This window comes from Trachurus trachurus (genome assembly GCF_905171665.1).
Source record: "Trachurus trachurus genome assembly, chromosome: 21".
NCBI lineage: Eukaryota > Metazoa > Chordata > Actinopteri > Carangiformes > Carangidae > Trachurus > Trachurus trachurus.
Genome location: NC_139899.1, coordinates 19746138 through 19768318, shown reverse-complemented (window position 1 = coordinate 19768318; position 22181 = coordinate 19746138). Strand labels below are relative to the sequence as shown.

General features: G+C 42.8%; 3 protein-coding genes across 3 annotated transcripts; 1 reads left to right on the top strand and 2 right to left on the bottom strand.

Annotated features, from left to right (window-relative positions):
* Positions 1-6196: 6196 nt before the first annotated feature.
* On the top strand, positions 6197-10758 carry fhl2a (four and a half LIM domains 2a; the record flags this gene model as incomplete). Its single annotated transcript, XM_083996637.1, has 6 exons — positions 6197-6235; positions 8743-8918; positions 9019-9193; positions 10056-10225; positions 10318-10504; positions 10607-10758. The coding sequence occupies exons 2-6, from the start codon at positions 8763-8765 to the stop codon at positions 10756-10758; spliced, it is 840 nt and encodes a 279-aa protein (XP_083852763.1). The 5' UTR covers positions 6197-6235; positions 8743-8762.
* A 673-nt stretch (positions 10759-11431) lies between these two features.
* cUnh2orf49 (chromosome Un C2orf49 homolog) lies at positions 11432-15860 on the bottom strand. The gene is made up of 4 exons (XM_083996707.1): positions 15745-15860; positions 15395-15549; positions 13278-13527; positions 11432-12651 (listed from the first exon to the last, which is right to left on the bottom strand). The coding sequence occupies exons 1-4, from the start codon at positions 15853-15855 to the stop codon at positions 12595-12597; spliced, it is 573 nt and encodes a 190-aa protein (XP_083852833.1). The 5' UTR covers positions 15856-15860; the 3' UTR covers positions 11432-12594.
* Positions 15861-20712: 4852 nt separating this feature from the next.
* gpr45 (G protein-coupled receptor 45) lies at positions 20713-21876 on the bottom strand (the record flags this gene model as incomplete). The annotated part of the gene is made up of 1 exon (XM_083996519.1): positions 20713-21876. The coding sequence occupies one exon, from the start codon at positions 21874-21876 to the stop codon at positions 20713-20715; it is 1164 nt and encodes a 387-aa protein (XP_083852645.1).
* Positions 21877-22181: the final 305 nt, after the last annotated feature.

Here is a 22181-nt window from a genome sequence, read left to right as displayed (position 1 = left end):
TGCACACATGACGAGGTCCCCTGTTAGATAGGTAACACACAAGTAGTGCACACACACACGCCCCGAGCCGATCTGACAGCCCAGCTCATACTAGCCTACCTACAGCGGCACTCGTTTACGGGAAAACTAAACACCTCCGTGTCTGGATCAGTGATCAAAACAAGGCAGGCACACACACATCTGGGTGAATTACACCATAACGTTAATTTACTGTCCAGCATTTGAGACGACATGACCGTCTCTTCCCGCGGTAAACCAGTCTCTCCACGGGGCAGTGGAGAGACTGGTTTACCGCGTGAATATTATGCTGAAGTGAAGTTGAATTTTGAACTTGCACAAATATTCGCGTCGCGAGATTCGTGTATTTCAATCCCGTCGCGTGAAAAAAAAATCGCTTCGTGTCCGGTGTCAACGTACCGTAAACGGGGCAGATTAATAGCTTCAACCTCAGATGAACATGTAACGTTAGCTAGCTAACGAACTAACTTAACTAACCTGATTTCAGTTCACTGATAGCTACGTAACTGAATCAAAGTAAACAAAACAGTCACCAACACCATCAGAAAGGCAAATTAATATAACATTATCCATTTTAAAATATATGTTAGGTTTACGTACCTGCTTAGTTCTGGTCCGTGGTGTTGAATGAAGGTCTCTGAGTCGGAGTCTCGTCTATTTTGGTTTTAGCGCCTAAAAATTCAAATCGGCAATCCCATGATGCAAAGCGGTGGCTGTAAAACTCCGCTTGACCAATGTATTTACAGTAAAGACGGTTACAGGACTGTCCATATATTTCCCACAATGCATTGCCATTTACAGTAAAAACACAAATACAATGCATTGTTGTAAAATTTACTGTAGAAATTACATCAATTGCTAACAGTGTATAAATAGCTGCCCATTAGCCCTGCGGTTTCTTTGGGAAGCTGTCTACAGATAACTCACTCTCACCTCCCCACCAAACCAAAGCCATTTGCTGTCAGAGTAGTCAAATAAAAAAGCTGACAGCATTACAAAGTTGGGACCACTGGGCTGATTGAGCTTTCAGCTGCCACCACATCGCACCTCCAGCATCGATCTCTCCTCTTGGCTCCAGATCTTTTGGATCTGTATTCTTGGACATGGGGGGAGGGCTGGTAGGCTACTAGCTGTCAGGGCCCCACCGTGACAGCTGTCCTTTCTTTGCAACAGACAGAATTAGTAGGATAAACGCAGCCAGAGACAGAGGGGCCCAGTTGTTGTCCAGATAAGTGAGGTCAGATGAGACTGCAGCAGTCTTTTACCCACTTAGTAAATGAGAGCACGAGATATACAAACAAAGCCTGGGACTTTTGGCTGAAACTCTTTTAGAAGAGCTGGATTTTATTGTGTAGCTATCATCAGCAGAGGAGGAGATGCATGGTGACCAGTTTTTAGGAGGAAGCGGAACAAACCCCCAGATGTCAGTTCACTCCCACACAGTTAATAAAACAGATAGCAACGAAATAATTTTACCGTCAGTCACTTCACCTCTGCGATGAGGCCAAAGGAGAGCTTTTCTGTGGGAAGAGAGTAACGCAATAATGCCAGATCCAAGTTAGGAAATGATTGTCTCGCATTAAAATATTAATGCTGTCACAAGGATCCTCTCTGCTCTACTCTTCAGTGCTCAAAGCCTCTAAAAGCCTGTGTCAAACTGCTAGATGCTTTTAAATGTCATACTATGAGAAAAGCAGGTCATTGAAATTTTGCATGTATTGGTGTCAGGTTGACTGTCTGCACGGCTGCACGTACAGGTGTGTGGAGAGACAGTTTGGGTAAAAAAGAACAAAAAGAAAAGAGGAATTTCAGCATCTAAATAAAGTGTCCGGTGACTGTTGGGGCTGAAACATCCCACCAATCTCCTCAGGGATTTAGCAGTCTGGGAACACAACACCGGGCTAAATGACTGAGGCTTTGCTGTGTCATATATAGACCCACATCAGTGCGACGGCACCAAGCGAAGAAAGAGTGAAAATGAGTACAGGAGGCTTTTAATCATCATCATGGCTTTAGCGTCAGGTGACAAAGAAACACTGACCTGTGAAAGAAAAAGTCCTTTCAGACTGTTTTTGGCCACTGCAGGAGTGAATTGAATTACTTTCACCCTGTTTTGTTTTTTCCTATCCCCATGTCCCAGGATGCTCCCTTGCCTGATCTCTTCAAATCTAAACGATCATTAGGCAAGTTAAAACAATAAACAGCTTTGCCAGTAGCCAGATATATATATAAAAATCCCCTCATCTCTGCCAGACTTCATACTTGATTATGGGCATTATTGAAGTTATACAGCCATCATTGCATTGCCTTCTGACACAACAACAATTTAGCTTTAATTGAAATCTCAGTTTACTTGTTAGTGCAGCAGCAGTGATCCACATGTCACATGTTCTCATCATTTGAGCTTAATTATGTAATTTTCATGTGAAATCATAACAAAAAAAAAGTTATTGAGGACATGAAGTGGAAGCCAAGACAAAGACTAAATAGTGATAAAATGACAGTGTGGGGGCTCCATGCTCCATGCACAGACTCCTGAGTGAAAGGACTATATGGCAAAGCAAAGACATAAGTCCTCTCTTTTCTTTCTTTCCAGATACTTCTGCAGCTCCTGTCCTTACTCTGGTTTCAAGACAGTCACAAGGAATACAGGGCAGTATGAAAAGACATGTAGTACGTATTTGGAAATGCAGCTAAATTTGATTCATAGACTTCATTAGTGGTAATATAGTAGTGTCTTTTTGGCAGAAGAAAAAGAACGATACTAAGAAAAATGATGTCACTGACTGCATTCCCATAACTACAAATTATATCGAGTCATAGTAAAAACAGAAGGTAGCATTATTCTGATTTTTTTTTTATTTTTAAACAAAATCAGCTCAACATTTCCGGTCAATAGTTCAATGAAAGATTGTTGTGCTTGTGCATCAAATGTCTGGCTACAGCCAGTTAGCTGGAGGCGGTGAGGGAAACAGCTAAACTTTTGTTGGCACAACTGTTTGTTGTGTCCGTACAAAAACTGGAATCATAAAATTATACGATTTCTATTGGCGGGCCTACTTCCTGGTTGCTTAGAAAATGATCGTTTCCATGCTGGTCAGGGTTGGGGATTGGGCTTCAGTCAATCATAAGGGCAGGTGGGCGTGGTTTCATTTAAACTGGGTTGGAAAAACTAGATGAACGCGTCCTGGCTGGGAGCAGCAACTTCCTGAAATTTGTCCAAATGTTGCCATGAGGACAGACGCACGCAAGCCCCCCGCCTCCCCAATTTGCTGTCATTATGCTAGATTCCTAACTGTAGTATTTTCCAGAGAGGATGGTACCACAATCTTCTGATCTGATGAATTTTCTTTACTTCATGCAACCTAACCTAGAGAGTGAAATATCAAGATGAGGCTATATGGTAGCCTGAGTTGGGAGACTCCTGCTCTACACTTGCTAAGCCGTGGCTACGCCCTATTCCCTCAGTGGGAGCCCCAAAATGATTCCTCATCAGTTCTAATTGCCCATTTGAGACCTTAATTATGACATTGCACGTTCTTTAAAAATCACTCACTGGGATCCATTTTAACCAGTTTGACAGGCAGGCAGCGAAGTTCTTACACAGGATCATACTGGATCTTGGATGACCCAGAGAAATTCCAGTCCAATTGGTTCCTTTGGCATTAATGATTAACGGTCCTCCAGTGACGATGGGGTTCGCCTGGCTTGACCTTTCCATTTGCAACAGAAGTAAGCACCATGGCTTTAGCATCACGATAGCCTGGCTGTGCCCAGACAGCTGCACCTTTATCCGCTGGCCTTAGCAGCTGAGTTGGAGGCCTCGGTCCAGGGGGGTACACTGTGGGGGAGGGATGACTGTGTGCCAGCTGAAGGCAGGGAAGAAGGAAAGGCTGGGGTGGGGTGGGGGGGGCAAGAGAGCAAGGGCTGAGGGCAAGTGGGGCCAGTCGTGGGCAATGTTTCAATTGGTCATGGTTCATGAAATAGATTTGTCCTGTGAGGTTTAAATTAAACCACATGTCTGAAATTACGTAAACTGAAAATTCCTGGGTGAACTACTACAGGATTATTATTAGGCTATAATGTGTTTAAATTATACATTAGCAACATATGAGGGTGAGGGAGAACATGTGATTAACATATGTACTCATGTTTTATGCTGGAATTTCAACTATTTCTTTCTCTCTTTTTTTTAACCAAAAGTACATTGGATACATGAAGGAAAAGATGACTAGTCTGTTTAACGCGGAGTAATCAAATCAAATCAATTCCCAGTCTTGTCCGTGTCCTGAACTAGTAGAGCATCCTCTGTCTTCTGTCTGGAGAGAAGTCATCTGACTTCAATTTCACCTACAACCAAACCGCACAGCTTCCTGTTTACCCCAAGCTGCCCACTTTTAACCTGTTAACTGTAAGACTCAGGAAAACTTTGTAAAGCCTTTACCCACGGTTTAGCAGAAATTGAACAACATCTGCTGAGTTTATCTTGAACCCGGTGTGTAAAATATCCAAAGGCCTGTCCAGTATTTGGTCTGTGGTTGCAGAGCTTATCAGACATTACTCGAAATGGCTAATAAAATAAGCCTAAGTGACAGAAAAACATTGCTCATTTAAATTAAATCTGATAACTAATGTCCTTGCAGCTAATCAGTCTACATTATCTGTAAACACAGTGGTGATTTGAGCTAAATGCTAAAGTTAGCACACAAATTGATGTGCATACCATGTTCACCATGCCAACATTTGCTTGTTAGCACCACACACACACACACACACACACTAGGGCCTCATTAGTTTTTCAGGTATCTGGTCATGAAGTAAAGTACTGGACAAATTTAAATTGCGTATCAATGTTGGTGCAGGATGATGGTGGTCCAACCTAGGTGTTTAGATCTTAACTCAAGTTAAGTCAATCTGCTGCCGGTGGCACTGGATGAAAAGTCAATAGGATTCATCTTTTAGGGACTGTAAAAATGGTCATGACAGGTATTTTAGTTGGTATCAAATTGGCCTGCGATATAAGAAAAGAAAAACCTATCCTGGTATAAACATAAACACATGCACACAAACTGATTTAATACTTTACTAAGCACTGGGCTCTTCATGGCTTGCCACAAATAGAGCATCATAATCTTAGTGGAGCACTGCTGACGTATTTTCTCAGTGGAGAGACCACCGGGTCAGGAAAACCTGTTTGAAAGAGAGAGAGAGAGAGGATGAGGAAAGAGAGACTGTGAGAAGAGTATTGGATGTGATGCAGGGGGGGTGTAGCAGTGTGAACAAGAGAGTGTGGGGTTGCAGAAAATAGTGCCACAAGTTTCTTAGAAACCATGTGGGCGTCTGTCATTAGCAGGCCTGGATACCATATTCAACACGTTAGACGTTTGGGACCGAACGCGTCCTCCCCCGGGAGGAGGAATATAGGGAGGTAGAGACAGATGAGACATATGAGTGTAGGGATAAATCTCCCAGGACAACAGTCTTTGACATTCGACCCTTGGCATCCTTTCCATCACGCATCAGGGGCCTCAGGAAGATTTGAGGAATTATGTAACAGTGAATTGTGTGTTTGTCCATGTGTGTGTCCAGTATTATGATAATGATAACCGCAGATATCTGATGAAAACAAAACAGCAGCGGAGAAGACCGACGTGCATTTCTGCAGGAAGCAGGATGGGCTGTGTGTGTGTGTGTGTGTGTGTGTGTGTGTGTGTGTGTGTGTGTGTGTGTGTGTGTGTGTGTGTGTGTGTGTGTGTGTGTGTGTGTGTGTGTGTGTGTGTGTGTGTGTGTGTGTGTGTGTGTGTAAGGGGGGGGAGACACAAGTTATTGGAAAATTAAAAGTGTAATTTAAGGCCACGCGTGAGATGATGAATCACTGAGTGGGTATGTGAGTGAGCGAATGAACAACAAGTGAGTGACCTTAAAAGGCCTCACGGTCTCACTGGTGACTGAATGAGTGAAAGGGGGCCTCGGGGTTATCTCTGTGAAGCACCGCTGTATTTTTAGATCGTCTCAAAAAAGATCCCCCCACTGCCCCACTCCGTAACCCCCCCACCCATGAAATCCCCCTCCCACTCCCCGATGTCGCCCCTCCCCCATTTTCAATTAGCCCCTGATGGGTGGAGTAATGCAATCAGGAGTTACTACAGCTGAGCCGGAGCCTCCCCTCTCAGTCTGCCACAGACTCTGCACAGGCACACACTCCTCAGACAGGAAGGTAAGACCCAGCTCTGTTCAGCTGCTCCACTATCTATCCATCCATCCACTCATCCATCTCTCCATCCTTTTTTTTCCTTCACTGGTCTTCATGCACTGTGTCTTCCATTCCCAGAGCCACAGCTGCTTCACTGTGGCATCCTCCTACCTACCTGCCTCCCCACCCACCTGCTCATGTCCTCGTCTTTTCCACCTGCACCAGTACCTTCACTATTTAACCACCACCCCTCCTCATGTTCCTCCTCTCTGTCTTGGAGACAGTCTGACTTCCTCTTTCATTATAAATCATTTCACTATCTATTCTTATCCAAAAAAAAAAAAAATGCACAACCCTTGTTGGCTCCTGTTAGCAGAGTCAATTTCCACCTTCCTCCTCTTCTTTTCCTCTCTCCTCATCAACCTCACACTTCCCTTCAGCAACACTGTGTTGATGAAGGTGTCAGCTCTTTACTAGTTAATATATTACATAGGCGTAACTTCTATTTTGTTAGACAGCTCATGCATAACACAGCATTTTGTCATCATTTAATTCAGCACAGATATATCCTGTGGTAATGTGAGCACAATAGTTAGTAAGGGATTTGAGAGGTTCCTGAAAATATATGGATGTATGAGAGCTTATTGAGTTACTTTCTACTGTAGGTACTTAGAACGCAAATTGTAATGCGAGATTTAAAGGGAACATTTCAAATTTAGGACCTAATTTGATTTGACATTTTCATTTCATTATCCACTTACCAGGTGATTCTTAGTGGCTGTCACTTTAGGAATTGCTGCTGTTTAAAGGTCAGTGGTTTGCATTTCCTCAGATGGTTGGGGAATATTTGAGACACAGGCCTGTGCATCTTTAAAATGTCTGAAACGAAGAGAAATTTGTGCAACAGTGGAGTTCCTTATTTAGCTTGACCAATAACTCACATTTACTAGTAAAAGCAAAACTTTTACGGCAATGAATGCACAATCATTTGATGGATCACACAAAAACAGTATCACATGAGGAGTTCCTCACCTTTAAAGACAGGCGAGTTGTCTTTAAGCGCTGGAACTTTCTGGGGATCGACCAGGCTGCACAGTGGTCCAATACTTACCATGTAACTGGCTGTAGCTCAGCTTAGACAGACTCCCAGATGAGAAGCATCAAAGAGGCCCCAGAAGCTGGCAAACAGCTGCATGGCACGTCTGAATAGCTGGGGGTTTTATTTGTGGCAGTTCAGATTATCCGATTTTTATTTTTAGGAGTCAGATAAATCCTTATGTAAGCTAGGTGAGTCATGGTGGGAGCAACAGACAATGGGGGAATGTGGGAGGGGTTGAGAAAGCTCAGAGCGTAGAGGACACGCAGATTAAGCGTCTCAACTTCGACCAGATAAAGGATTCTAACCTTCTGAGTGTCGGGAACATCACAAATCACTCGCAGATCTCATGTTAAACCGCTGAGGCAGGAATACACAGTGAAACACAAATAGATCAAAAGGAAAAAAGTTAACAACAGAGGAGAGCGACTCAATTAAAACCAGGAATCCAAGAAATTAAGAACAGCACAAATGAACATGTAGGAATAAAACTAACATTGTCCAGTTTTGTTTCCAGCTATAGCTGCTGGGGAATGAGTGGACACATAGTTGCATGAATATTGGAGCATGTGAGTGAGTGACAAACATGACAAATCAAAAGCCTGCTGTTATTGAAGGCTTTATGTGCAGGATCACGTCCGCTTTTCGCTCACATGAGAGTGCTCAAATATACAGCCCACACTATCCCGGGTCTACAGAGAGTAAGAGTATTTAGCCACAGGTGGGATAACCAGAGGGCTTAGCAGCCAGACCACCAACAGCTGCAGACTGCGAGTAGTCATTATTACAAGTGCCATTCAAACCTACTTATACGCAGACGCACACACGCGCCACACACACACACACACCCACAATGACAAGGGATACTGTGATCTGGTGCTGACAGCTGGAGGCGAGCTGATGGATGGGTCAGTGCACGGTGGCATGGCGGGTGTTGGTATGCATCAGTTCAGACGTCGACTGTCTCTAAGCAGGACTGATAGGAGTTATTTATATGCTCCTCATCTGTCACCTTCTGCTCCTGACACTGAGAAGAGAATAAAAGGACTGCTGAGAGATGAGAGAAGGAGATGAAAGGGGAGAAAAAAACAACACATTGTGGAAAAACCCTGCACTGTGAAGGGTCTTGATACTGAATGCTGATATTGTGCCTTGGAGAAAAAATTTATTGCGAGGAATTTCCGATCACTAGGAAATTGCTCTCTGCTGAGCGTCACTGTCAGTGCAGAGATGGATTTGGACAGAGGAGCAAAAAAAATAAGCAAAACTGTCTTCAAGAGTTACTGTTGTTTTTCTGGTGGCAGGATGTGGAAAAGCTGCTGTAATGATCCAGATGAAGCTGTGTGAACGTCTTCTTCAGCTTCCCTGCTGTTCGACTGTTTCTGAGTCTTTGTTCTCCCACCTCTCTTTCTCTTTCTTTCTTTCTCTCTATCAGGTGAGTGACCCCGGGTCAAAATGACTGAGCGCTACGACTGCCATTACTGCAAGGAGACCCTGTTTGGGAAGAAGTATGTTCTCAGAGAGGAGAATCCCTACTGTGTGAAATGTTACGAGAGCCTGTACTCCAACACCTGTGAGGAGTGCAAAAAGCCTATTGGCTGCAACACCAGGGTAAGACACTTCACAGAATACTTTTTTTTTTTTTTTACCTATAATATGTTCTTTCTGTGGGTTTCCTTTGCTGAAATTGTCCTGCCCGTGTCTTTTGCAGGATCTGTCCTACAAGGACCGTCACTGGCACGAGGACTGTTTCAAGTGCTTCCAGTGCAAGCGCTCGCTGGTGGACAAGCCCTTCTCCACCAAGGATGAGCAGCTCCTCTGCACCGAGTGCTACTCCAATGAGTATTCCTCCAAGTGCCATGAGTGCAAGAAGACCATCATGCCAGGTAGGAAGAGAGCACAACCAGTTTGAGTTGAGCCAACAACACCAACAAAACAGACGGAGTTAACAAAAATGCAATTTCTGATGTGCAGAGAATATGGCTCTTATTTTGAATCGTGTAAACCCTTATGAATAAAAAGTAGCCTTTCATTTATGTTATTTCATGAGTTGGATTAATGATTGAATGATCTCCAGTACCAGAGGTGAATCCATTGCACCAGTACAATTGCATGTGTAATTACTTAGGAATAGAGCAAATATCAAACAAAACTTAACGGTAGAAAATGACACATCCACTTTCTCTAAACTGTCCATTTCCAAACAATATTCAGTGTTTTCTTGAACTCCATCATGTATTTGTTGGTGTGTAGGCTGTAGGTGAAAAGAGCATGAAACTGGGAAGTCACTTAACTTTCCAACGGGAGTAAAAAGAAGAGATATCTGGGTTGGAATCACTGGGACAAGGTCGACTATTACAGGCTGTGTTAGAATAGAAACTTTATAGTTTTTCCAGTTTAAAAATACTAACTGGTTAGGGCATCACTGTGCGTGCACACTCGTGCTCACAAATTGCCACATGTTTTTTCCATTGAGAGTCAATCATGTGCATTCAATTGAATGTATCCTGTTATGATGAGCCAATGCTGACTAAATAGATAATAACAAACCTGAAATGAGTAATTCTGAAAACATCTCCTCAGACGATACTAAAGAACTATCGAAGCACAAGTTACAGCACAAATTATGCTAATGCTTTTACAGGCATTACACCGAGACATAAAATGTGTAGTTTCTGTAATTGTCTTATTACTGCTTTATTGACCTCCTTTAAACTTCATCCAACTCAACCTCGTGTTCCTCTGAAGGCTCCAGGAAAATGGAGCACAAGGGCAACAGCTGGCATGAGACCTGCTTCACCTGCCAGAGGTGCCAGCAGCCAATCGGCACCAAGAGCTTCATCCCTAAGGACACTCATAACTTCTGTGTGCCCTGCTACGAGAAGCAGTTTGCTATGCAGTGTGTGCACTGCAAGAAGGTAGGAGAAGAAATGAAATCAATCGTAACTGATGTGTTCAATCGGTCTCCATGTTCACGCCCTGTACGTAACCATGTCCTCCCATCCGTCAGCCCATCACCACCGGCGGGGTGACCTACCGCGACCAGCCCTGGCACAAGGACTGCTTCCTGTGCACTAGCTGCAAGCAGCAGCTGTCTGGCCAGAGGTTTACCTCTAGAGATGACTTTGCTTATTGTCTCAACTGCTTCTGCAACCTCTATGCCAAGAAGTGCGCCTCCTGCACCACCCCCATTAGCGGTAACTATTAATTATCAGTCTTCTTCTTCTTCTTCCTGGATCTAACAACAAATCTCTCCTGTTTCTCTTTTGTCTTGACTCACACTGGATTCTCTCTTTCAGGCCTCGGAGGCAGCAAGTACATTTCCTTTGAGGAGCGCCAGTGGCACAATGACTGCTTCAACTGTAAGAAGTGCTCCGTGTCCTTGGTCGGGCGTGGGTTCCTCACCGAGCGTGATGACATCCTGTGCCCAGAGTGCGGCAAAGACATGTAAACTCAGTGTCAGGGATAACAGATAGGCCTACAGCTGATTGGCTGATGATAATTATGATCAAGGAATGAGAAATATGCAATAAATACTATCTGAGCACAGAGAATAGCATCTTTACTACCAAGCATTACTATGAATGTACATGACAGACAAACTACTAACAATGTTATTTGAATTCAGAAAGTTTATGTTAAATTTTATCTCTCTGAGAAAGTCCTTACTAACCAAATAACTGTCGGCACAAATTTATACATTTGCTAATGAAGGAGCAACACGTTTGTAGATTGACACTGTAAGCATTTTGAAATAAATCTACAATATTAATGCAGACTTAAACGTGTAATAATAATTACTGCTCTGTGCATGGATTAGCTTGATGCTATAATTGGTTTGAGTTTTATGAATGAGTTCTGCTGTAACTAGATAAATATAATATTCATGTTGCATCTGTTTCTATTATTCCTAATTGTAGCTGCATGAAATTTCGGAATTGTTAATACAAAGAAAAAACATTACAAAAGGTTTGTAATGTCTCATTTGGCAAATGAAAAAAAAAATTAAAATATATATATTTAATTAAAAAGTTAAAAACATGTTGCAGATTGCTGGGTCTAAATCACTTTAAAAGTCTAGACTTCCTTTATTTTTATTTTTTTAAACCACAACATTCATCCATCCTTCAGTGTAAAAGTACATTATGTAATAAATATCACAATACTAGCATATCAAACATGGGCCACGAAGCTGCTGACTTTTCTACTGCAGTAAAATCAACAGAAGTGATTAATTTTAATCGACATTTTATTTTTTAAAAAAGAAAAAGAAATGTTGGTACAAATGTGTCGCTTGGTTTGACGGAGCGGATTCGCAACGTTTTTGTGAATCCTGTGTTTCTGGTGAATAGTTTCAAAGACAGCAACCGCAAAGTCAATTTGTCCACAATTTTAAATAAATCTTCTTCAAAAAGACTTTGTTCTCAGTTTAGTTTGTATTCCTTTCTTTTCCTGAAGCATTAAAATGTGATATTTACACGTATGAATGGAAGTTACCTGCTTCATCGATGTCAGCGTGGCTGCTCAGCAGTGGATGATGCTCTGGCTGCACAAGAATATCAGTTTTATCTATGAGATGTTTAACAATCTACATAGATATTTAAAAACCCTGAACAACTTGTGAAACTGCACTGAGGTTTTGAACAAAGCCCGATGGGATGAAGTTAAATAAAAATAAATTGAGCATAGAACATCTGCTCAAAAATGTCAAGCACACACTTTCTGCTGTGGTTCAGCATAAGCTGTGGTGTGTATTCCTTCAAGAATGTATGAAAAAGCCAGAGAACAACAGCTGAGACTTGCTAAACACATCATGTGTTCACGATGTCTCTAGGATACGTCCAGACTGTGAGATCCTTTAGCAAAGAAACTCACCACTAACTCCACTCTGCAGACCAGAACTCAGGACCCAGTTACCAAAACCAATCCCTCCACAGAAACATAATGAAGAGCCGTGTCCTAGAGGGCGTTCTGGAGTTGCCGATCATTGATGGTAAGGGCACTTGAGGTTGTGGGAAAGCTACGTACATGGAGGCCTGTGACGACTGTATCTTCAGAGCACCGCCGCCGCCGCCGCGTCCTGTGAGCTCTCGGAGCCGAGCGACAAAACAGGGAAGTGGCCGATGACACACAGGAGAAGAAGTGTCCACTTCTGTCTGTGATAAAATTAGTATGAAAACCGCGATGAGGAGAACAAAGTTAGTGGGTAACAACACTGGGGCGTCGGGTCACGGGAAGTGAAGGATTTGTCCAGCAGAGTCTGAGCTCCGATCCGGTCCATGCTGAGTCAGGGCCATGTCACATGCTGGATCTTTTTCTTCACCTCTGGAGACTTTGGTGTTCCCTGATGTGATGGAAGACGAGACAAGTATATTAATGCTGGATTCAATCTGCTGTTGTACTTTTTTGCACAGACTTAAAGAATTTCACCAATAATTACCATGCAATTAATACAATTTTTTTTAATAAAAACTAGATAGAAAACCAGGTAGAAAACTAGAACTATGCAAGTCGGTCGCTTTTTTGCCATTTTGGTCGCTTCTCTACGGAGCTCCCCCCTCCCTACAGTATCAAAGTGCATATTTTCACTGTTGTAAAAACTCACTGCTAACCCTCCTCCCTCCCCCCTCTGGCCATGTGAATTTATTTTCAACAAAGCCGACAAGAAGGCAATCTGTGGAGCGATGTCTACCGAGGTGGGTAACGTTAACAAGAGATTACAGATTGTGTGAGTGTGTTTGTGTCGTATTGCCGTAAAGCAGTCCACGTTTCTCTTGAGACGAGATCTGGGACACCGGGTCGGAGGCGCTGATCTTGGTTTTCGGCCAAGAGACGCTAGGTGGAAGGCAGAGAGCCTCCATTCTCCCCCTAACAAGTCATTTAACCATCACAGTAACTCCAAAACTGTTTAAATAAGGTGCAAATCTTGCATAGTTCCTCTTTAAATTTGATGTCAGGAGATGTTCTTACCGAGTTGTTTGCTTCTCGTTTGAGGTTTACAGGTTCAGTGCTGCGATGAACGGAGGAGGAAGACGTGTTTCCCGCCAGTTTGCGGATGGGGTTGGACAGGTTTGCAGCTGGAGGTGGTTTTAACCTGTCGGTGATCCCTGTGGACGGTGCGCTGCTTCCTTCCGGTTTCTTCACTTTCAGCGGGCCAGAGTGGGAGGAAGTGCCATCGAACACGATCAGGGGCCTTTTCCTATTGTGGTCGTTACTCGAACTAGAAATGACCAAACAATAAATGATAATAATAATCAGTTTGTTTGCATTGCATCAATTGGATTACATTTGCAACAGGAGGAGCCGCCTGCCGAACCAGCAACACAGTGTAATCTGAGCGTAAACACAGAGAAAGTTTTTTGACTTTTAACATTAGTGTATTGACAAAAATCAGCGACTCACGTTGACATGCAGGTGTTTTTTAGTAAAGTAGCCATAAAGTTTAATAAGAAAAAAATGACTTATCTCTATCTCGAACGTGCGCTGAGTCATGACGCTTTAAAAGACAAAATGAAATTTGGGACAAAATAGCTCCCACCGACCAGAGGCTGCAGCTGTGTCCCAATTTAAAGGCAGCGTTTAAAAATCAATTGCGTCACACTAACGCAACTAGACGGTCACATTGGATTTCTTTTTCCCAGGCGACAAAAGGATCCAACAGGTGGGTACTTCATGGTCCAAACTTTCACAAGATTTACTGCAGGCCAGTAATGAGCGGTAACAACACCAACAGAAAGCCACTTCTAAATGTCAGTATTATGAACTCAGCATCTGGCAAGAAGTAAAAAAATAAACACGCACTGAAATACGCACATTAGTGTTAAAAGATTTGCTTAAAACCTGTTTAGTTATCTGATTAGGTCCGTGTTTTCCTTCATCCCTAAGTGAAGATCTAATGTGGCTGATGGGACAGTGAATGAGGACTTTCAGAGTGAATATCGCAGAAAGCTAAACCAATATTTCAGAAACCTGATGCCTCTTTGGCAAATGAACTGATGCACTTCACATGGCCGAACACGCTGCTTAGGACTGTGAAGGTTTTGACGAGGCAGCAGCCGCCCCACTGCCAGCTGCAGAGCAGACACATGTAAATAAATGGTCATACATTTGGTTGGCATGTGTCTATTAAAATGGAGAGAAGCACAAAGACTGCTAGAGCTGGAAAATGTATGATAAACTGCAGTTTAGTGTGCAATGATCAGGGCATATTTGTCTTTTGTCACATGGGTAACTTATCAAACTGGTCCAGAGGGAGTTATGTAGGAAATCTTATAGCTGCTGTTTCAAAGATATTTAGCTTTTCCAATTTTTCATAGAACCTCCAGTCTCATCTACTTATCTACATCTCTATATATCCTCCTGTCAAGACTATTTTCATCAGTCCTAACTTATCTATAACAACAGTTATACATTAGGCACAAAATTATTAGTTAAAGTTAACAATTGGTTTGGTTTATTTGACAGTAGAGCCTCCAGCTATGTACAGTACAAACCATTCGCACTGCCCTTAAATCTGCACTTTAGTTTTTAAAACTACTTTTTTTATTGGTGCCTAACCCAAGTTGGTGGTTTCTATGGTTTTATGACTTTTGTGTTTATCTCTCTATGTATTTTTGTTTTGGTCTTTTTGATTTTTGCTACCTCTGCAAAACAAATGTCCCTCTGTGAGATAATAAAGCTGAACTCTATGTAGATAGAGATATGTCTTCATTGTTCTGGACTGAGATCCCAGTGGTGCGCGACTGCTAATTTTATTTCCAAAGCCTAGAAAGGAAGACAGGATAGTTTGCTTAATTACCCTTTGATTAACTCCTTTGACGCTTAGTAGGCTATGGTTTTCTCTTCTTTCTTCCCTCCAAAGATGATCCGATTGCTCCTGAGGATCTGGTTGTTTTAACTGTAGTTTCGTTTGTTTGTTTCAATGATGTGCTGACGGTGTAGGCTACCTACTCTGGTCCCGGTTTGTTTTCTTGGTGTCTTGTAAACCCATGTGGGCTGGGCATACGGATGATGTATGCATGACACAGTAATACAATTTAATTCATTCATTCATTCATTGTATTTTGTGTTGGGGTGGTGGATCTGACCTGTGACCGGCTGCTGTCTGCCTGCCCCGGCTCTTCTCCACCCTCCTGCCCCAGCGGCTGTCGGGTAAAGCCCTCTGCGGCAGCGGGATCACATGCCGCAGGTAGAGGTCGGTGAGCCGGTCCCGACTCCCACCGTCCGCGGTACTGACGTTTCTCTGGTGCAGACACACAAAGCACCGTCAGTTCACCTTGTCTCACATAATAGCTACACATGAATGAGGTCTGATGCTCAGACACCAGCGGCTGGTTTTAGCCGGCGGCATGCTAACATTACATTAATATTACATTAAACACAAAACTACACAGCGAACGACATTTCCCACAATCCCCCCCGCTAGACTTTGACTCACCTCGTTTAAAACGAGCTGTATAAAGTCCTGGGACAACAGCTCGGGGTGCAGCAAAACGTCCACATCCGAGGAACAGACCGACTTTCCATCCTGCCCCGTGGAAGTCGCCATACTGGATGCTCCGCTGTTACCCGGCATGCACCGCGTCACAACAACACGGCCGGAGGTGGAGGGTGGAGGGTGGGGTTTTGGGGGGGCCTGCGTTGTGCTCTAATTCAATTTCTGAGTTTAAAAGTCAAAGTTTTCAAGTTTAAAGTCGCACATTTACAAGAAAATAACTTGTGTGACTAGAATATTTGTCAAAAAAGCAAAAAAATGTGCAAGCAAAAACAAAAAATGTTGTGTTTTGCCTCCTTTTTTTCAATGACAAATGGGTGATTTTGGCCTTGGAGATTCTTTTCAACTTTCATACATGAATGAATGGATGAATGTTTTTTTTTTTTTTTATTTTACTGACAAATGAAAAACTAGACATAATAGATATAATTGTCCCATCCAAAGAGCACCTAGGAAACAATTTCTGAGCCCCGAAAGTGCTCCCTCACAGACATTTTGTGGCTCTTTGACTTATTGTTGCAACTATTAGCCTATAGATGTTATTATTACTAAGATATTAATTCACATGCGCTGAATAAAGGATTATTAGTCTAATGGTTTTACATATTTAGGTACAATAAGGAAAATCAAGGATCTCAGCTGAAACGGAGGGGGTCAGTTCAGTTATGGTGCCAACCACTGCACCTCCGTGCGACCCTGCACCTAAACTTATCTTCTTTTGCAGATAAACTGGGACCTCTATCTGTAAAACATTAAGAAATTTCCAGTACTGTCACACTTCTATTAAAAATAAAGATTACATGTTTTCAGTGCCACTGGTATTTTTGATAAAAAATAAATAAAATAAAAAAATCTGCCAGTTTCAGTGGTAAATAAGGAAAATGTTGTTTTTTTGTCCTGTTAGATGGGGCGGGTATTTTCAGCTCTTAATTTGCATGGTGATTTATCTTTATTAGATATAAAATGGCAACAACAACAATAAGTATAAACCCCAAAATAAAACACAGACTTGTTTCATGTCGTGCCGTGTTGATGTCTTGCACTTGTCAAAAAAAGAAGAAAGCTATTTGTGGTAGTTCCGTCGTGATTGGAGTCACGCTCAGGACTTAATTCAAATGCAAACGAACACAACGCTTTGGAAAGCAAATCTCAGCACATCCCAAGTGACCACAATGTCCTGTCCAGGGCCCTTTGTTGCATGACGTTGTTTTGGATAAAAGTATCTGCCAAATGAATAAATGTAATGTCACACTACATCTCTCCCCTCCTATGTTTCTATTCTGCCTCTCTGACGCTGACTGCCAAATGGACACACACAAAAAAGAAAAACCCTGCTGAAAATAGTCTTCAAAAAGAAAATCAGAAGTTATTTCAAATTAGGTTACTTTACCAAATGATTTTAGAGAAGCTATAGTGTCACATGAAGAATGAAAATAAGACAATTAACCATGATTTCAATTATGTACTGATTTAACCATTGGAGGAAATTTGTCTCCTGACAGGGTTAAATAGCTATTGTAATCTATCACAATAATGTCTCCAATATACTAATTAATCTGAAAAAAAATTGAACAAAAGAAGTAGATGAACAGCAAAACGTCTTCAATGAGAACTCCTACAGTATGTGGTGAGTGGGATTTAACTTTTTCCAGACAGATGTTTATCAGTACGATCCAGGGGCCTGTGCAGAATATTAAAAAATTGTGTTAAAACTGATTTACACACAACACAGGCATCACATGTTCCCACTTCTGAATGAGCTGGATGCAAAACAACACGGATCCTCATTTTACCTGTTGCTTGGGAACATTTTGTTTTTTACGAGTCTTAGTCCTGTTGTCTTGTATGTAATTCTCTGGTCTAATATTTCAATTTTGTAAATATATTTCTTCAAAGTTTTAAAATAATCCAAGTCAGAGATCTATAAATTAATGTTCCACATCCACATTAAAATTTTCTTGCGAATTAGGACCACGGTGCTGATCAAACACTGACTGTGTCTGCTTGGGTGTATATGTTATGACTTATTTTCAATGTATTCCCATGCGTCTGTAAGGCACTTAGAGTTGGATCGCCACTGAGCGGTGTTACATAAAAAAGCAGTGTCTGGCCGGGAATTGATGTGTTAGCACAGCCCCAGATAAAAAACAAAAACAAAAAAACTTTGCCCCTCCTGCTCCTGTGACGTCTTTAGAGACGAGTGACTAGTTAGATCCAGCTCTAAGTCAGGTGATTAAGTTAGGACAGCAATGAGATGTAGAGGCAAACATGAGATCTAAATTAAGATGGATCATGGGCTGATCACGTTATGTTGCTGACACGTGTATGCTGCGTAAATTCACGTTTTACTATCTTACATCTTTTTGCCTTTCTTTTGCTTCCTACACCAAGTACAACACTGGAAATAGAATTGTTTGTTTTTGACAGTAAGATAATTTATAATATTATAGGATCAGTTTATATATAAGATTATATCGAATAAACCTCTTTTCATGTTGAAAACAGTGTGATGTGATATAAATTACGGCATCTTTCACAGAATATTTGATTAGTGCAATTTGTTTTCTCTGTGTGGTCCAGAAGTTAGAGTCTGTGTTCTGCTATACATCTGAAAACTGAGACCATGTTCCCCTTCATTGGTCCAAACCACATTGCTGTACCTCGAGTTTAGTAATCTAGTTTCCGACATCTGGATCATTGCCAGCGTCTCTGATTTGTTCAGCTATTCAAATAGAATTAATGAATGAATGAATACAGTGAAACAAAATGCCGGTTCACTCTGCTAACGAGGCTGAGAATCCAGTGACAAATGGAGCTTAACTTAATTTGCAATGAAAGAGCAGCTCTATCTTTCTGTTTTTTTTATGCTGCACAGCTTCTCTTCTTTGCCTGAGGCCTGCTGGGAATAAACAAACCTACCTGCTTTATACCATCGATAAAATAATAACCCAAATTATCAATGCACTAATGATTCATCAATGATAAAAAGTCACACACATTAAAAACGCTGCATAAAATTGAGTCAAAACTACACTACACTAAAAACTATGATGACTTAATTTGTTCATTCAGCTGGTTAGAGTTTTCTAGAGGCTCTGTATGTCGTCTTTAATGAAGATTTACTATGTGTGGTGCAGCTCCCGAGAGCTCAATGCACAAAAACACATGTAAATACACAAATGGATGCAAATTGAGAAAACATTTTTATGGATTTGACAACAAACCCCAGCAAAAGTGTTTCCAATTGTGTTCCAATGTTCAATGACAGAGCACATTTTTCTTTTCAAGTTACTTGTCTTTATTCTTTTGTTTTCTTACAGTGCATTGAGCCCTCAGGGCCACCGTACTTCGGGCAACATCGGTCACTGACACTTTGTATGGTATGTAAGCAGACATTTACAGTTTGTATGATAAATGCATTGAACAGACATCTGAGGTAACGCTGCAACATATTTTCTTCATGATCCTGCATTCTCCATTCAAGCTCAAATATCAGTGTAACTTTGTTTCAAAACTATATTTATTTACGAGGTTTCATCATTCAAGAAAACATTTACAGCTCAATAACTGACGCTCTCCTTTTATGACACACACATGGTCCAAAATAACAGTTATAAACTGGCAAAAACATTTGTTTTTGCACAATTTTCATTATTTTCTTTTTAATAAAACATCACTCAACATTAATACCAAGTATGTTTTGTTTTTGATTTTTTTCCCCCCTCATCACTTGACTGAAAACTGAATTATAATCACCACTACTACTCAAAGACTGAACACTGAGTTTACAGTCTGCAGAAGAACAGAAAACACTGATGAACCACAAACAATGAAACAGAGAAGTAAATGGTCAGTGGAGGATATGAAATGGCAGTTAAGTATCAGGAGCCGTCGAGGCCATGAAGTAAAATCACCGACTGTATCTTGACAACAAAAGTTCGATATTGATATTTCACACAAAATAATCTCACGAGCTCCATTCAGTCGCTGCTCTGGAGCTTTTAACTGTGTCACCTGATCTTCCTCAGCAGGCGGCGTTGTGTTGTCACTGTTCATATTTACATTCCTCTGAGCACTTCAACAACTTCTCATCCACTTTGTAGCCAGGGTGAGACTGAGGGCTCATTCTTGTGGTGAGATTATCTGATCAACCAACAAGATGGCCTTTCGTGACCTCTAGTTGTTACGATTTAAAGGGATAGTTCAACATTTTGGCAAATTTGCCTATTGCCATAATCCCTATAGTCACAGCAGTAGGTTAATTACCTTTAATTATCAGTGCATGTTGTTTTGAGATCCGCGAGGCAGAGACGTGAGCTGCTCAGCGAACACAATAGAGGTGAACGGTACATTGTCCCCTGTCCCTCAACCAACTCATCAAATGCACAATCCAACAACTCCAAGACGCTCTCGTGGAGAAGTTGTGACCTGCACATTCACCACGCTATGAAATAATCATGTATAATTATGTAACATTAAGACACATGAAGCAAATACTCAGAACTACTTCCACTTTTGAAATCACTCCGCCCAGCAGCCGTGTCTGGGATGTAGTCTCAGCTATGCATTTGCATCGAAAACAACTCTTGTCTCGATTATTTCATAGCATGGTGAATGTGCAGGTCATAACTTCTCCATGAGAGCGTTTTGGAGTTGTTGGACTGTGTATTTGATGAGTTTGATGAGGGACAGGGGACCTTTACCGTTCACCTCCATTGTGTTCACTGAGCAGCTCGTGTCTCTGCCCTGTGGATCTCAAAACAACATGCACCGATAATTAAAGGTAACGAACCTACTGCTATGACTATAGGGATTATGGCAATAGGCGAATTTGCCAAAAATGTTGAACTATCCCTTTAAGAGGAGCTGGTTGGAGTCTCAGAAGCTGCTGTCTTGCTGGTCCTCCTTGTTTCACACAGCCGACTGAGTCTCACTGCAAACATAAATGTTACTGGGCCTCACTCTCCGGCGGCTCCGGCCCGGGACTCTGGGACACAGTCTGCAGCTCTTGGGGATGAACTCCTGACAGGCTTCCCTGAACTTCCTGATCCTCCAGCAGTAGATGACGGGGTTGAAGACCGTCTTTAGGTAGCTGAGCCACAGCGCTCCGATGCTGATGGGGTAGAAGACGGAGCTGTAGTAAAACTGCCGGCTGAACACGGCCAGCAGGCTGACCACGGTGTGCGGCAGCCAGCACACCGAGAACCCCACGAAGAGGATGAGGATGGTGGTGAAGGCTCGCGTCTTGAAGCTCATGTCCACTTTGACCTGAGGGGGGCGCTGCAGCCCGGTGAGTCTCATCTTGCTGACTTGGTTCAGCGCCGGCAGGCAGGAGTGCTCGCTGCTGGTGTGGTTGTGGATGCGCAGGGTGTTGCGGCGCACCGTGTTCAGGATGCACATGTAAGAGTACAACATGACGGTGAACGGTACGAAGAACACCGCCACCGCCAACAGCACCGTGTATCCGCGGTCCGCCACAGACTCGCTATACCCCAGCACGCACTGCGGAGCCCAGGCGCCCCCGATACCCGCCGCACCCGTCCTCCACCCGACCACGGACGGTAAGGACACGCACAGACTCAGCACCCACGAACCCGCGATCAGCAGCTTGGCTCTGTGCGGAGTCAGCTTGTCCTGCCGCTGCACGATGATGAGGAACCGGTCCACGCTGATGATGAGGAGGATGGACACGCCCTCCAAGACGAAGAGCCAGTACAGCATGATGGAGGCTCGGCAGAACCCGCTCCCGAAGGTCCAGTCCGCGGTGGCCACGGTGACGGCGGTGAAGGGCATGCAGAGCAGGGAGAGCATGATGTCCGAGAAGGCCAACGTGGCGAGGAGGAGGTTGATGGCGGAGCGCATGGCGGGCTTCTGGTAGACGATCAGACACACAATCGCATTGCCGAGGAAACCGATGGTGATCATGAAGATCATTATGGCCGCCAGGGTCACACGCAGAGTGACTGATATGAGAGGAGTCGCGGCCTCGGACGATACGTTTTCTGGTGTCTCCTCCACATTGTGCGGCTCCATGAAGTCGCACTCCTCCAGCAGGCTTTCATTACAAAAAGCCATGGCAGCTGTTTTCAGGGGGCATCAGGCCGAGAGAAGCTGCACATGGTGGATTGTTACTGTGGCACAGATGTTAAGTTGTTGTCCACCAGTCGGCCTTCCATGGTGATATCTGAGAGAGAAATAGAAGAATATCTTTCAGACTTTTTCAAGAATATTAAAGGGATACTTCACCCAAAATCAATAATTCACCAATTGTCAGAGATCAAATAAATTTTTTCCCAACAACTTTTTCATGTCGCGGCTTCAGGACACTTGGGTCAGTACAGACGAGCAGTGTGGAGGTATCTGGATGTTTCATAGTGTGT